Below are 14,218 nucleotides of genomic sequence, written 5' to 3'. Positions count from 1 at the left end.
GCGATCATTAAAAAATCTGGAGACAACAGATGCTGGAGAGGATGTGGAGAAAAAGGAACACTTTTACACTGTTGGTGGGAGTGTAAATTAGTTCAACCATTGTGGAAGACAGTGTGGCGATTCCTCAAGGCCTTAGAAATAGAAATTCCATTTGACCCAGCAATCCCATTACTGGGTATATATCCAAAAGACTATAAATCGTTCTACTATAAGGACACATGTACACGAATGTTCATTGCAGCACTGTTTACAATAGCAAAGACCTGGAATCAACCCAAATGCCCATTGATAATAGACTGGATTGGAAAAATGTGGCACATATACACCATGGAATATTATGCAGCAATCAGAAATGATGAGTTTGTGTCGTTTGTAGGGACATGGATGAATCTGGAGAACGTCATCCTCAGCAAACTGACACAAGAACAAAAAATGAAACACCGCATATTCTCACTCATAGGTGGGTGATGAAAAATGAGAACACATGGACACAGAAAGGGGAGTACTAAACAGGGGGGTCTATTGGGGGGAAAAGGGGAGGGCCAGTGGGAGGGGGAGGTGGGGAGGGATAGCCTGGGGAGAAATGCCAAATGTGGGTGAAGGGGAGAAGAAAAGCAAAGCACACTGCCATGTGTGTACCTACGCAACTGTCTTGCATGCTATGCTCATGTACCCCAAACCCTAAAATCCAATAAAAAATTAAAAAAATAAAAAAAAAAAAAACAAAAAAAAAAACAGGAAGCATGACTCTTAGTGTCACCAACTAAGTCTAATCCAATTCTAAGAGATGTTGTCCCTCTCTTGCTATAGAGTGTGTATGTATGTAGAAGTCACCAAGCTTGTCCTCTTAGGTATCTCCTACTCTGACACCACTACCTGATTTTATTACTATTAGTATTTATTGCATAGAAGATTTTGTCTGAGAATCATTGGAGATTCCCAACAAACCCGGTGAAGTGAGCTGATGGGACATGGGGGCCACAATGAGATCCTGTTTGAGAGCTTGGAAGGAAAATAAATGCAATTGTGGGCCGGGCGTGGTGGCTCAAGCCTGTAATTTCAGCACTTTGGGAGGCCGAGGCGGGTGTATCATGAGGTCAAGAGATCAAAACCATCCTGGTCAACATGGTGAAACCCCGTCTCTACTAAAAATACAAAAAATTAGCTGGGCATGGTGCTGCATGCCTGTAATCCCAGCTACTCAGGAGGCTGAGGCAGGAGAATTGCCTGAAACCAGGAGGCAGAGGTTGCAGTGAGCCGAGATTGTGCCATTGCACTCCAGCCTGGGTAACAAGAGCGAAACTCTGTCTCAAAAAAAAAAAAAGAAGAAAGAAATGCAATTGTTCATTGAGAGTTCAACAGTCATATCAATATGCACTAGCTCATAGTAGCTAGACATGCATAGCTATGCGATGGAGAAAGATGGCTACTAGAAGCCCTTGACTGCAACTTACCTTGTTACATGCCATCAAGACAGGTGACTGACCAGACAGCACATCAATATGGCTTTCGAAATGGTTGTTCAGTGGAGACTCACAGGCACAAAAGCAGCAGCTGGGGTGCAGTTCCCCTGAGGTTCATGCATTCTGGTGTGAACTGTGACAATCTACAAAGGCCAAGAAACAGCCTGTAGAAAAGGGGCCCTGGCCCTTGGGCTGTGTGGCTTTTATGCTTCATGGTTGGAAAGTGCCAGCCCTTCCTCTGGAGTGTTAGGAGCTGAGCTGCATCAGCAGGTGGGACCAAACCTTGGCTACTAGTCTTACTCTGTCATTTTAGCCTTCTTCAGAGCACCAGCTCTTCCTGTGGTATTTTTAGAAAGATGGGAGCTATAGTGTCATTGCAGCTATAGAACATGAAGGACCAGAAAGACGAAACTGTCACCTTAGCATTCTACCAGGATTGGCTGACCTAGGTTTCTCTGCAAGCAAGCAGCTCTTTCAAAGAACATCGCAGCCATGTCTGAGAAGTGAGGGGACAGCAATTGGCTGCTGGAAATTACATTTTAGAGAGAACTTGAGGTTATTTGAACTTTGAGTATGATCAAGTCTTGGAGTTTGGAGGTTGTTTGGATTGAGGCTGTCAAGCTCCTTGTGAAAGACCGGTCTGGTGTCTGCCCCATAGATGTTTCTTGCCAGAAACCAGACAGGCTGTTGTTGCATTTGTCTGCTTTGATGACACATTGAGGCCTAAAACCCTCCCTGCCTTGATTTCCCACAGACCTCCCTCCCCCTACAGGCTGCACTTCCCAAGGCAATTTGCCCTATGCTGCTTACCTAGGTGTCTCTAATATGGCATTTTTGCAAGATGGTATTTTCCAGCATCCCTGCCTTCAGCTCCACAAAACAGGAAAAGTTACATCTCTAACCACCCCATCTTCCCAGGAGGGGACACTCCTGCGAATGGCTGGTAAAGTTTGGTGGTGAGCACAGGAAGACAAAGTGGGCACTGTGTTCCCTGTTGGAGACAGCTGAGGTGCGGAAGCATGTGGGGTACAGGCCTTTGGGAAGTTTGGATGTGTATGGCAAGGTAGAAAGGGGCGAGAGCTGCTCCTGTAGCACTGCCTGCCCGGCAGCCTTGACCCCACCTGGAGTAGGGGCTACTTGTGCTCCCCTGGAGGGTACCTCTCCCCTGGCCTCAATAGTAGTCCTGGCAGGACCCAAAGCCCCTCCAAGTTCAGTGTGCCTCACGTTGTCACCTTCAAACTCTCAACAGTTCCCACCTTACCAATACAAACTTCCTGAGAGGTAAGTCCAAGGAGGAGAATATATTTGCAAGTGACTAGCCCCCTGCCCTAAGGGACTGTCAGGAACTGAAGCCCTATAACCCTACACCTCTGTTACTAAAAGCCTAAATTACAGGTGATCCTCCTCACCTTGACTCTTCTATGTCTACAGTTTTGTACATCTTTAATCTAACTCAAGCTTCCTAAATCTCTTTTCTTTTTACAATCAAACCTTGGTGATCTCGTGCTGGTCCATTGCTTTAAATAGAAGCTAGAAATTGATGACTTCCCCCCTCCATTTGTATCTCCCACTGTGGCCTTGCCCCTGAACTTCAAAGTCATATGTTCATACCTAACATCTCTACTTGGATGTCTGATAGGATCCTAATCTTAATCCGTCTTAAACAAACACATTTCTGACACTTTACCTCAAATCTGCTGCTCCTCCATTCATCTAGCTGCTCAAATGAAACACTTGGGAATCATCCTTGATTTTTTATTTTCCCTTACACCTTTTAAAATTGCCCAGCAGGCTGGGGGTGGTGGCTAGCACTTTGGGAGACCAAGGTGGGTGGATCACTTGAGATCAGGCGTTCCAGACCAGCTTGGACAACATGGTAAAACATCGTCTCTACTGAAAATACAAAAATTAGCTGGGCATGGGGCACTTGCCTGTAGTCCCAGCTACTCAGGAGGCTGAGGCACGGGAATCACTTGAACCCTGGAGGCAGAGGCTGCAGTGAGCTGAGACTGCACCACTGCACTCCAGCCTGAGCGACAGAGGCTGTCACCTTTTTTTTGAGCGACCCTCAAAAAAAAAAAAAAAATCACCCAGCAAATCCTACTGATGTTCTACCTTCAGATAACCACATCAACTGCTCCCATTTTACACCATCATCTTCCACAGAACAACTGCAATAATCTCACTCCCTGCTCCCACCTTCACACTCTGATTATCTCATTCTCCCTCACATCACCTTGAATAATCCTTTAAAAATGGAACAGGTGGCTAGGCATGGTGGCTCATGCCTGTAATCCCAGCACTTTGGGAGGCCGAGGTGGGTTGATCACTTGAGGTCAGGAGTTCGAGACCAGCCTGGACAACACAGTGAAACCCTGTCTCTACTAAAAATACAAAAATTAGCCGGGCGTGAGGGCATTGCCTATAGTCCCAGCTACTGGGGAGGCTGAGGTAGGAGAATCACTAGAACCCAGGAGGCACAGGTTGTAGTAGCCAAGATAGTGCCACTGCATTTCATCCTGGGCCACAGAGTGAGATTCTGTATCCAAACAAACAAAAAACACATTTAAAACTATTGAGATGATAATTAGAAAACATGCCATGCAAACATATTATATATAAAATTTTGATAAATTGGGTAGCACAGAGTTCACTTATGCTGCTAGATTAACTCAAATTTTATGTTAACTCAGATTAGAGCTTTCCCTATGATCTCTGTGTATATATTAGAAGTTCTTGGAAATGTGGAATCACACCAGTATGGTGGCTCATGACTGTAAACCCAGCACTTTGGGAGGCCAAGGTGAGGGGGATCACATTAGGCTAGGAGTTTGAGAACAACCTGGGCAATGCGGTGAGAATCTCGTCCCTACTAAAAAGCAAAACAGATAAAAAAACCAACAACAACCAAAAAAATGTGGAATCAATCTGAAAGGTTGTATCTCTATACAACTATCTTAAAAATTTGGCTTAGTATGTCTACTCACACAAAATTGCACAAATACACTATACACCACAAGTATACTATATATGCTGAAATTGCAAGCAAGGCTGTTGTATTTGCTACCATCAGTATAATCCATGTAAATATATATATATATATATTTTTTTTTCCTTTTAATTTTTTTTGGGATGGAGTCTCACTCCATCACCCAGGCTGTATTGCAGTGGTACAATCTCAGCTCACTGCAATCTCCACCTCCTGGGTTCAAGCGATTCTGCTGCCTCAGCCTCCCAAGTAGTTGGGATTACAGGCGCTTGCCACCACATCCGGCTAATTTTTATATGTTTAGTAGACATGGCATTTCACCATTTTGGCCAGGCTGGTCTTGAACTCCTGACCATAGGTGATCTGCCCGCCTTGGCCTCCCAAAGGGCTGGGATTACAGGCCTGAGCCCCCAGTCAATCTATGTGCATATTAATGCACAGTGTCTTTGAAAGTTTTGGCTACTTATATGATGTTATTGTAAATGATTCAACTTTGTCTTGTAATTGATCTATTACTCTTCTTCAAGATTCTGGAATAATCTAATAGAAGAGTATCTTGTAATGCAAGATACATGTTAAAGATCTTTGCCACTGGCAAAACATCATCTGTGAGTCAAGATAATCCTGATGCTAAGCAGTCACAACACAGAAATAACTTGACTTCTAAAGTTGGCATAACACTGCAGCTATTATTTGCAACTGTTTCAGATTTACTTGTTCATCTGTAAAAAAGAAAGACAAGTAAACTTGTACCCCAACCAATTTACTTATAAGGAGAGGTTGGAATAGATTATTTCAAGCATTAACTTTTTATTCTTTGATTTTTTGAAACTGTCAATCAAATGCATACTCAGGACATTTTCGCACAGCTTGTTACCTGTGATTTTCTTGAGATTAATGCTAACTTCCTATCAGATCCACTCAAGATATTGCCCTGCTCACTGGAAATACCTATCCTTCCAATTTTGAACCCACTTTCTACTTTTTCTCCCAAATATTTTTTCAAGACAGATAGATACATTGATGGTCTAAGGTTAATCTGAGTTTCATTCTTTATTTGTCCTACCAAATTTTGGTGGAAATGTTAATAAACAATGAAAGGGCCTGGATTCAGTAAGCACGAATAATGGATAATTATCTTTCCGAGTAAATGGTTAGAGGATAAATCGAAAAAAACAAAAGGAGCAAATTTCCTGGACAAATCTCCAAGGAGACAGTGGGCAGCCTCAAATTTAAGAGCAGAATAACGTGTTGGGCAAATATCCGCTACATAATTGTTCCTGAATTCTTAAATATGCAAAAAGAAAGTCACTGTAAAATTACTGATAGATTAATTTCTCTTTTAAAAAGTGTTACAATTATAAATGACATGTAGAACAAGGGTTCCTCCCCATTTCTAGTAGGAGACCTAATGCTTCTAACTTTGCAATGTTCGTTGTGACCGCTGAGTTGGTTATAGGCTCACTCAGGAGAAATTGTTATGTTCATCTTTGTACGCTGAGCTGCCAGTACTGGTATGCAACAATCATTAAGTGGTTACTAAATTTCTTCTTTTCCATTCCACTGCCACGTATTAGCCCAGGTGCTCCTCATATTTGGAATATTATAATAGATTACTAAATGCTTTTCTTGCACACCTGACTATGCCTGACCATGCCCTCTCCAAATCCTTTATATATATATATTATGGGCCTGATGATGCCATCTAAATTAATGCATTACTACGCAGCTCAAAATATTTTCCACTATCTTTCTTGATGCTTAACATTTTACTAGTTTTCCTTGTTGTCATAGCAATATTTCTTAATTTGCCTTATACCGATTTGTGAACTTGTTAAAAATATAAATGCTCAAACTATACCAGAATTGAAATTCCCATGGGAGGAGCCTGATAATCTCTACTTATCAAGCATCTGGCTGATTTTTATTAGATACTTGTGATCCTTATATCAGCACCGTTTGCAACCCATGTGAAAAATGTAAATGTTTGGGCCACACCCCAGGCCCATAAAATCAGAAACTGGAGTGGAGCCTGGCAATCTGTGATTTAACTAGCTTTCCAGGTGATTTTGTTGTACACCAAAATTTGAATGCCACTGTACTAGCCTGTAACAGTGACTCACAGCAGGGTTCTCAAACTTGGCTGCACACTAGAATCACATAGGGAGCTTTAAAATAAATATTGATGGGCTGGGTGTGGTGGCTCAAAGGCGGGTGGATCGCTTGAGCCCAGGAGTTTGAGACCAGCCTGCACAACACGGCGAGACATCGTCTCTACAAATAAACAGAACAAAACAGGCGTGGTGGCATGCCTGTAGTCCCAGCTACTCAGGAGGCTGAGGCTGCAGTGAGCTGTGATCATGCCAGTGCTCTCTAGCCTGGGTGACAGAGCAAGAGCCTGCATCCCAAAAAAATACTGATGCCTGGAACTCCCTCAGACATAATTGGCCTGCGGTGCAGCAAGCATTTGACTAGGTGGACTTATATAAGCAAAGGTGATAAAATTGAATGCTTGCCATAAATTAATGTTAATAAAGTATCATTGCTTACTGAAGTTCTGTATAAGATTTAATTTGAAGAAAGGGATCTGCTATTAATGGACTGATAAACCCAGTACTACAGACTCAAGTCTAAAGTTTTAATTTTGCATTCAGGACCCGGGTTTACTGCCTGTCTTACTAAAACCACATATCAGCTCTACTTCGTACCCAGTTCTAACGCATACACCTGCAAAGCAGAAAGAACGTCAAACTGAGGTCCCAGGTGCCATACATTCTGGTTCTAAGCCGTTGGGACGTTGGCAATCACTGACCCTTTGGGCTCCTGTTTCTTCATTACAAAGTGAGGGGCTAGAATCAAATGCTCTCTAAGGCCCCTTCTGACTGTTATTTTAGCATTTCCACATTCCAATCAGTTGGTTTCTCAACTTAGACTGCATTGTCTCCTCCTCTTTGCTTCTCTAGGTTAACTCATCCTAAGGCTGAGTTTGGGTTCTAATTGTCCTTAAGATTTCTTCAGCACTCAGCCTCTTTGACCTCTTAGGCATCTTTTTATGGCTCTCTGGTCTCCCTCTGGGTAACAGAATCTCATACATTTCTTTGTAGTCTTTTTTTTTGAGATAGAGTCTCACTCTGTTGCCAAGCTGTAGTGCAGTGGCAGGATCTCAGCTCATGGCAACCTCTGCCTCCCGGGTTTAAGCAATTCTCCTGCCACAGCCTCCTGAGTAGCTAGGACTACAGGCGTGTGCCACCACGCCCAGCTAATTTTTCTATTTTTAGTAGAGATGGGATTTCACCACGTTGGCCAGGATGGTCTCCATCTCTTGACTTCGTGATCCACTCACCTCAGCCTCCCAAAGTGCTGAGATTACAGGCACGAGCCAATTTCTTTGTATTCCTAAATGCCCAGTGCATAGGTACACAATGTTTGTTGACTTTTTTTTTCCTCTCAAGACCATAAATTCTTGCCTCTGCCCTTTGTTATATTTCAACAATAGCTATGTTGAAAGCTCTTTTTGGCCTGATGAGCCATCATTACTGTGCCAAAGGTACCCAGTTCACATCCTATATATCTTAGAAATTCTCTTTTGATTGCTCAGCCCCTACTTTCCAACTAATTATTTCTCCAAAAATTAGCTCTTGGCTGGGTGCAGTGGCTCACACCTGTAATCCCAGCACTTTGGGAGGCCAAGGCGGGTGGATCACCTGAGATCAGGAGTTGAAGACCAGTCTGGCCAACATGGTGAAACCCCGTCTTGGCCTAAACATACAAAAAAATTAGCCAGGTGTGGTGGCATGTGCCTGTAATCCCAGCTACTTGAGAGGCTGAGGCAAGAGAATCACCTGAACCTGGGAGGAGGGGGTTGTGTGCCACTGCACTCCAGTCTGGGCAACAAGCGCGAAACTCTGTCTCCCAAAAAAAAAAAAAAAAAAAAAAATAGCTCTCTTCTGGCCTCTGCTGGTGTGATAACACAACTGTTTCATTCTTTGCTTAAGTGCATGCCCAAAGAACTCAAATGTAAGGACAATTCAGTTTTTTCTCTCTTCTCTTTTTTTCCCCCTCTTCTCTTCTTCTTTCTCTTCTGTGAAACGGGGTCTTGTTCTGTCACCCAGACTGGAGTGCAGTGGCCCAAAATCTCAGTTCACTACAGCCTCAACTTCCTGAGCTCAAGTGATCCTCCCACCTTTGCCTCCTGAGTAGCTGGGATTACAGGCACACACCACTACACCTGGTTATTAGTATTATTTTTTTAAGAGACAAGGTCTCACTATGTTGCTCAGGCTAGTCTTGAACTCCTGGGTTTAAGTGATCCTTCTGCTTCAGCTTCCCAAAGTGCTGGAATTATAGGTGTGAGCCAACACTTCAGTTTTCTAAGGGCTATTCTAACATTTCAACTTGGCAAAGAGAAAGACTGAGATGTCACTTAAACTGCTAGATATGTTGAAAATACACACCTGGATAGCAAAATCTGAGATATAGTTCAAATGCTTATTTGCAGTGGCATTTTTCAAAATTAAGCTCATGGATGTTAAGATGCCAGAGATGGCAAAGTAAGATTCTTAGGTATGTGTTTCTTTAAAAGCTTGCTCCTTTTAAGAAAATTTGTCAAATTTTGCCTAATTCTGACACTGTACTTAGTATTGTGCCTGGTAAAGTTAAAGCGCTGAATAAATATTTGTTAAATAAATGAACTAGTGTTATTTGGTTTTTGTAACATTACTCTTTTTTTGTAATTGAATTACAAATGAAAGACCATCTTGGAGCCAAGTGCACTAGTTTACATCTGCAATCCTAGCCCTTTGGGAGGCCAAGTCAGGAGTATCACTTGAGCTCAGGAGTTCAAGACCAGCCTGGGCAACATAGTGAAAACTCATCTCTATAAAAAGAAAAATATATATATTTAAAGAAAGGCAACCTTGGGAGAAATCTTTGCCCTCTTTCAAAGTTATTTCTTTCAGAGGGTTTAAGAATGCCCTACATAAATTAAAAAATACATACATGCTAGATGCAGTTTATTATTTTGCTATTTTTTTTTTTTTAGACAGGGTCTCACTCTGTAATCCAGCTGGGAGTGCACTGGCGTAATCTGGGCTCACTGCTGCCTCAACCTCCCGGGGTTCAAGGGATCCTCCCACCTCAGCCTCCCATGTAGCTCTTGTGCCACCGTGCTTGGCCCAGATGCAGTTTAAACTGAGTTACTAATACACTGAGCCTATTGGCAGCAGCCTTCCCAGTTGGACTTTGAGAAAACTTTTCACTGCGTGAAATGTTTTAGGGAATATTCCTCTGCTTCATCTGGCTTTTCTCTCAAGGTAACATTATAATGGCTTCTACACATATTTGGGTACCCATAATTAACTCATTTAGACTGTCCCATTTGACAACCTTAGGTTTCAAACGGTTTAATCAGAATATCTCTTTACTAAAGGAGAAAAGGTGCCAGTCAAATGTTAAGTGCTGATATACAGGTTCTCCATGTTTCCAAAGTTTAAATCAGAAGTCTCTAACTGTAAAAAGCTTGCTAGCAGCCAGGCGTCCTGGCTTATGCCTGTAATCCTAGTACTTTGGGAGTCTGAGATGGGTGGATCACCTGAGGTCAGGAGTTTGAGACCAGCCTGGCCAACATGATGAAACCCCGTCTCTACAAAAAATACAAAAATTAGCTGGGCATGGTGGCACATGCCTGTAATCCCAGCTACTCGGGAGGCTGAGGCAGGAGAACTAGTTGAACCCAGGAGGTGGAGGTTGTAGCGAGCTGAGATTGTGCCACTGCACTCCAGCCTGGGTGACAGAGTGAGAGGCTCCGTCTCCAAAAAAAAAAAAAAAGCTTGCTGAAATTCTATATAACTATATATAATCAGTGAATGACATACATTCTTATGAAAATATTATCTAACATGTCTATTATGCAAATGCTTTACAAATGTATAAAGCCCTTTAATACACACTATCTTTTTAAAGAAAAGCTCAAGTACACTGTCATAAACAGCCATTATGCATTTAAATGTATCAAACTTAAATTTTTTTTTTTGAGACAGTCTCACTGTGTTGCCCAGGCTGGAGTGCAGTGATGTGATCTTGGCTCACTGCAGCCTCTACCTCCCAGATTCAAGCGATTCTCCTACCTCAGCCTTCTGAGTAGCTGGGATTACAGGCATGTGCCATGACACCCAACTAATTTTTGCATTTTTAGTAGAGATGGGGTTTCATCATGTTGGTCAGGCTGGTCTTGAGCTTCTAACCTCAAGTGATCTATCTGCCTTGGCTTCCCAAAGTGCTAGGATTACAGGCGTGACCCACAGTGTCCAGCCACTCAAATGTTTTAAAAATGTGTCTATTTCCTTACTCCATTTAAAGGTAGAGTTGTTTCATAGCAGATAAAAAGGGCAGTTCACTCAACTTCACAGGGCGACTGAAGAGAAAATGAAAACTGCTATAAATGGGATGGATAGCTGTCAAGCTACCATCAGGTGTACAAACCCCACCTGTCTGCTTAGGCTGCCTCTTCAAAAGCAAAATCCATTGGAAGCATACAGCTCCAATCACACATCCTGTTGTGTCTTGTTGAAATGCATGTGTCTCTCAAAATCCTGGCCTTTAGAAGGACTATACTATAGTGAAGATGAGTTAGTCAATTCTGGAATTAGGCAATCATGGGTTCTAATTTTATCCCTACTAGTTATTAGAGGTAGCCATGAGATGGGTAATTCTGGCCTCTGAGGAGTGAGGAAAGCTATGAGGTAGGGCTTTCTGGAAACCCTTTTTTAAAGGAGACAAAAACAAATGCCATGGGCTTTTTACTTTTTATGCAGAACATGACATGATGCTAGAGGTGGCTTAGCAGAAAACCAGGAGAAATCTGGGTCCCTGAGGCCATTATGGAGCTAGCTACACTAGCAGCCTTGGACCGCTGACCTCTAGACTTTTTAAGGTGAGAAAAACAAAGCCAGTAATTTGTTGTTTCATCTGCTGTTTTTTGGATCCATTTTGTTTTTTTTGCAGCTTAACATTATTTATTAAGTGATATATAAGTTCACAGTGTTGAGGACTGAAAGCAAAACATCTGTGTGAAGCGTATAAGACAGTTCTTGATGTATAGTAAGCGACCAATCAATGATTATTGTTTTTAGGAGATAGTTGACTACCAGCAGAGAACAAAAACCAAACAGAATAAACAATTTGGTAAGGGGAGAAAAGGGCTGAATAGAAGTGATGATAGGGTGATAAAAAATTCAAAATCATATTCAAAGTCAAACAATGTAAATAAATGGTCTGACATATAGTACATAATCAATATGTATAATTTCTTTTCGTATCCTATGGTGAGAACCCAAGCTAATGCCATTTATTCACGTGAGAACACAAGCTAATGCCATTTATTCACATGAGAACCTTGATCAACAAGGAAGACCAGACTAAGCAAGATTTTAGGACTCTGAAAAGTAACGATTGTATTTATAAGGTTGCTTATATTTGAGTGAGACATTCCATTCAATGTCTTTTTTATTCCTGCTTATTTAATACTGTTAAGATGTGGATCAAAGAAAGACACAAAAAAAGATACTGATAAACAATGCCACTAGAAAAGATGGCACAGATTGGTCAGTCATCTTAATGACTCATAAACTAGGTCCTAGAGGAATAGAAAGTTGCTAAATAGAGAAATCTATTTTGAAACCAAATTGTTCGTAACATTTGTCAGTCCACAGAAACAACACAATAGAAGTTGAACAAATGGGCAGAGAACTCAACATATTCAACCTTAAAACTACATCAGAAAAAACAAGTATGGCTGAGCGCGGTGGCTCATGCCTGTAATCCCAGCACTTTGAGAGGTCAAGGTGGGCAGATCACAAGGTCAAGAGATCGAGACCATCCTGGCCAACATGGTGAAACCCTGTCTCTACTAAAAATGTAAAAATTAGCTGGGCATGGTGGAACGCACCTGTAGTCCCAGCTACTCGGGAGGCTGAGGTGGGAGAACTGCTTGAACCCAGGAAGCGGAGGTTGCGGTGAGCTGAAATCATGCCACTGTTCCAGTCTGGTGACAGAGTGAGACCATATCTCAAAAAAAAAAAAAAAAAAAAAAAAAGTATAATGAAAAGAAAACAGGTGAAGAGCTGGAAAATTATGATCAGATCAGAGAATAATGTTTACAGTATATGGGAAAGGAAAAAATGTCAGTATTTGTGGACACCTTGAAAGGAATTTATGACAGTGTAGTATCTGATTCCAATTCAACAAAAGTTGGAGAGTTTAGATAAACAATTAAAATATACCCTTTCTTTTTTGTTTAAAAAAAGACTTAAATGCTAGACACTGGTATGACCTAGAGAAGAGCAACTTATGAAGAAAATAAAAATCCACAATGATTCACACGAAGTCACTGCTCAATGTAAATACCAGGGAAGATGAAGTAAAAAGGAAAGAAGTGAAAGGCAACAAATCACAGCTACAACTATTGTATTTTCAACATTTTATTAGGTATTACTACATAAAGTGAATAAACAACTCAAGTTAGAGTGCAAAATGAAAGCACCTTGCTGTTTTAAAGGTGCAAAAGCAAAATATCACAAACATTTTCAATAGAAAACTGATTTATAGATCCATTTACAGAAGATCAAAAAACTTAGTGTTTAATACCAACTTTAACTATAAATAACAAAGAAGGAAAAAACTGTCCTCCATCCTTCTGTTTCTTTTTCAACATCTATGTCTTTTGCTCCTTGACTTTTGGAGAAAATATTGCATTGTAAGGCTGACGTCTTTTTGGACGAGGACAAGGATCAAGATCTTCCTTAATATAACCTTAAAAACAAATCATAAACTTATAAGACTATATGTGCAACATATATTTCTTTCAGTTTATCTCCAGTGAACATTTCTCTTATTTGATGCTTTGTAAGTTTACATCATTCTTCTGATTATTAGCTGTGTGATGCTGATGATTAATTTCACTATCATGTTTCCTCATTTATAACTAATAATGATAGCAGCAAACATTTACCGAATGCTTGCATATATCATCTCAAATAACTCACATGCCTTTGAAGTAGTTTCCACTATACCTGTTTCACAGATGAGGTAAGAGGCTCAAGAAAATTAAATTACTTGTTCAAGTTCACAAAGCTAGAAAGTAGAAGAGCTGAGACATGGCCCAAGCTCTTTGTTATTCCAGATTCAGAGCTCTTAAACTTTTCTATTCTCCCTCCCATAGGTAGCTAAACATGACCTCTACTATAAATCTCAGGTACTTATCAAAAAGACTTTTTGCAGTAGCTATTTAAGTAGACAATTCCTGTATACCCTTCAGACTATTTGATCTCCTAAGGTGTCTCTAAGCATGTAATTTTCAGGGGAAGTATGCTCTGCCATACACATAGGGGTAAAAGCACAGGCTTTATCCAGACTGTCTGATTCTATCTGGTGACCAAGCAATGAGATCCCACATCAAAGGTGACTAAATCTGGCTTATTAATGGGAATGCAGAAATATAGTGAAAGCTGTCAGAGACCTTGTATCTTCTGGAAAAACCATCTTACAATTAAACATCTGGAGCTGCTCCAAAAGTGAAGGTTTCTCCCTCCATGTTGTGCAGCTAAACCATCAGAACTTTTTTTGAGACAGAGTCTCACTCTGTCACCCAGGCTGGGTATGATTTCGGCTCACTGCAACCTCCACCTCCCAGGTTCAAGTGATTCTCCTGTCTCAGCATCCCAAGTAGCTGGGATTACTTGCCATGTGTCACCATGCCTGGCTAATTTTT

The 14,218-nt window shown here is 41.3% G+C and overlaps 1 protein-coding gene across 21 annotated transcripts in view; it reads right to left on the bottom strand.

The window, feature by feature from the left end:
• Window positions 1–12,918: 12,918 nt before the first annotated feature.
• The window catches only part of RBBP8 (RB binding protein 8, endonuclease), a 116,858-nt gene continuing 115,558 nt past the window's right edge, over window positions 12,919–14,218 (bottom strand). For all 21 annotated transcript variants that reach the window (XM_035270730.3, XM_078347882.1, XM_078347873.1 and 18 more), the window contains one exon: window positions 12,919–13,260. In XM_035270730.3, coding sequence (XP_035126621.2) covers window positions 13,163–13,260 — 98 coding nt within the window. In that variant the 3' untranslated portion in view covers window positions 12,919–13,162. The remainder of the gene's footprint in view (window positions 13,261–14,218) is intronic.

This window comes from Callithrix jacchus, chromosome 13, assembly GCF_049354715.1.
Source record: "Callithrix jacchus isolate 240 chromosome 13, calJac240_pri, whole genome shotgun sequence".
Taxonomy (NCBI): domain Eukaryota; kingdom Metazoa; phylum Chordata; class Mammalia; order Primates; family Cebidae; genus Callithrix; species Callithrix jacchus.
Note: the sequence above shows the minus strand (reverse complement) of the source record. Positions and strands in the feature narration are given on the sequence as shown.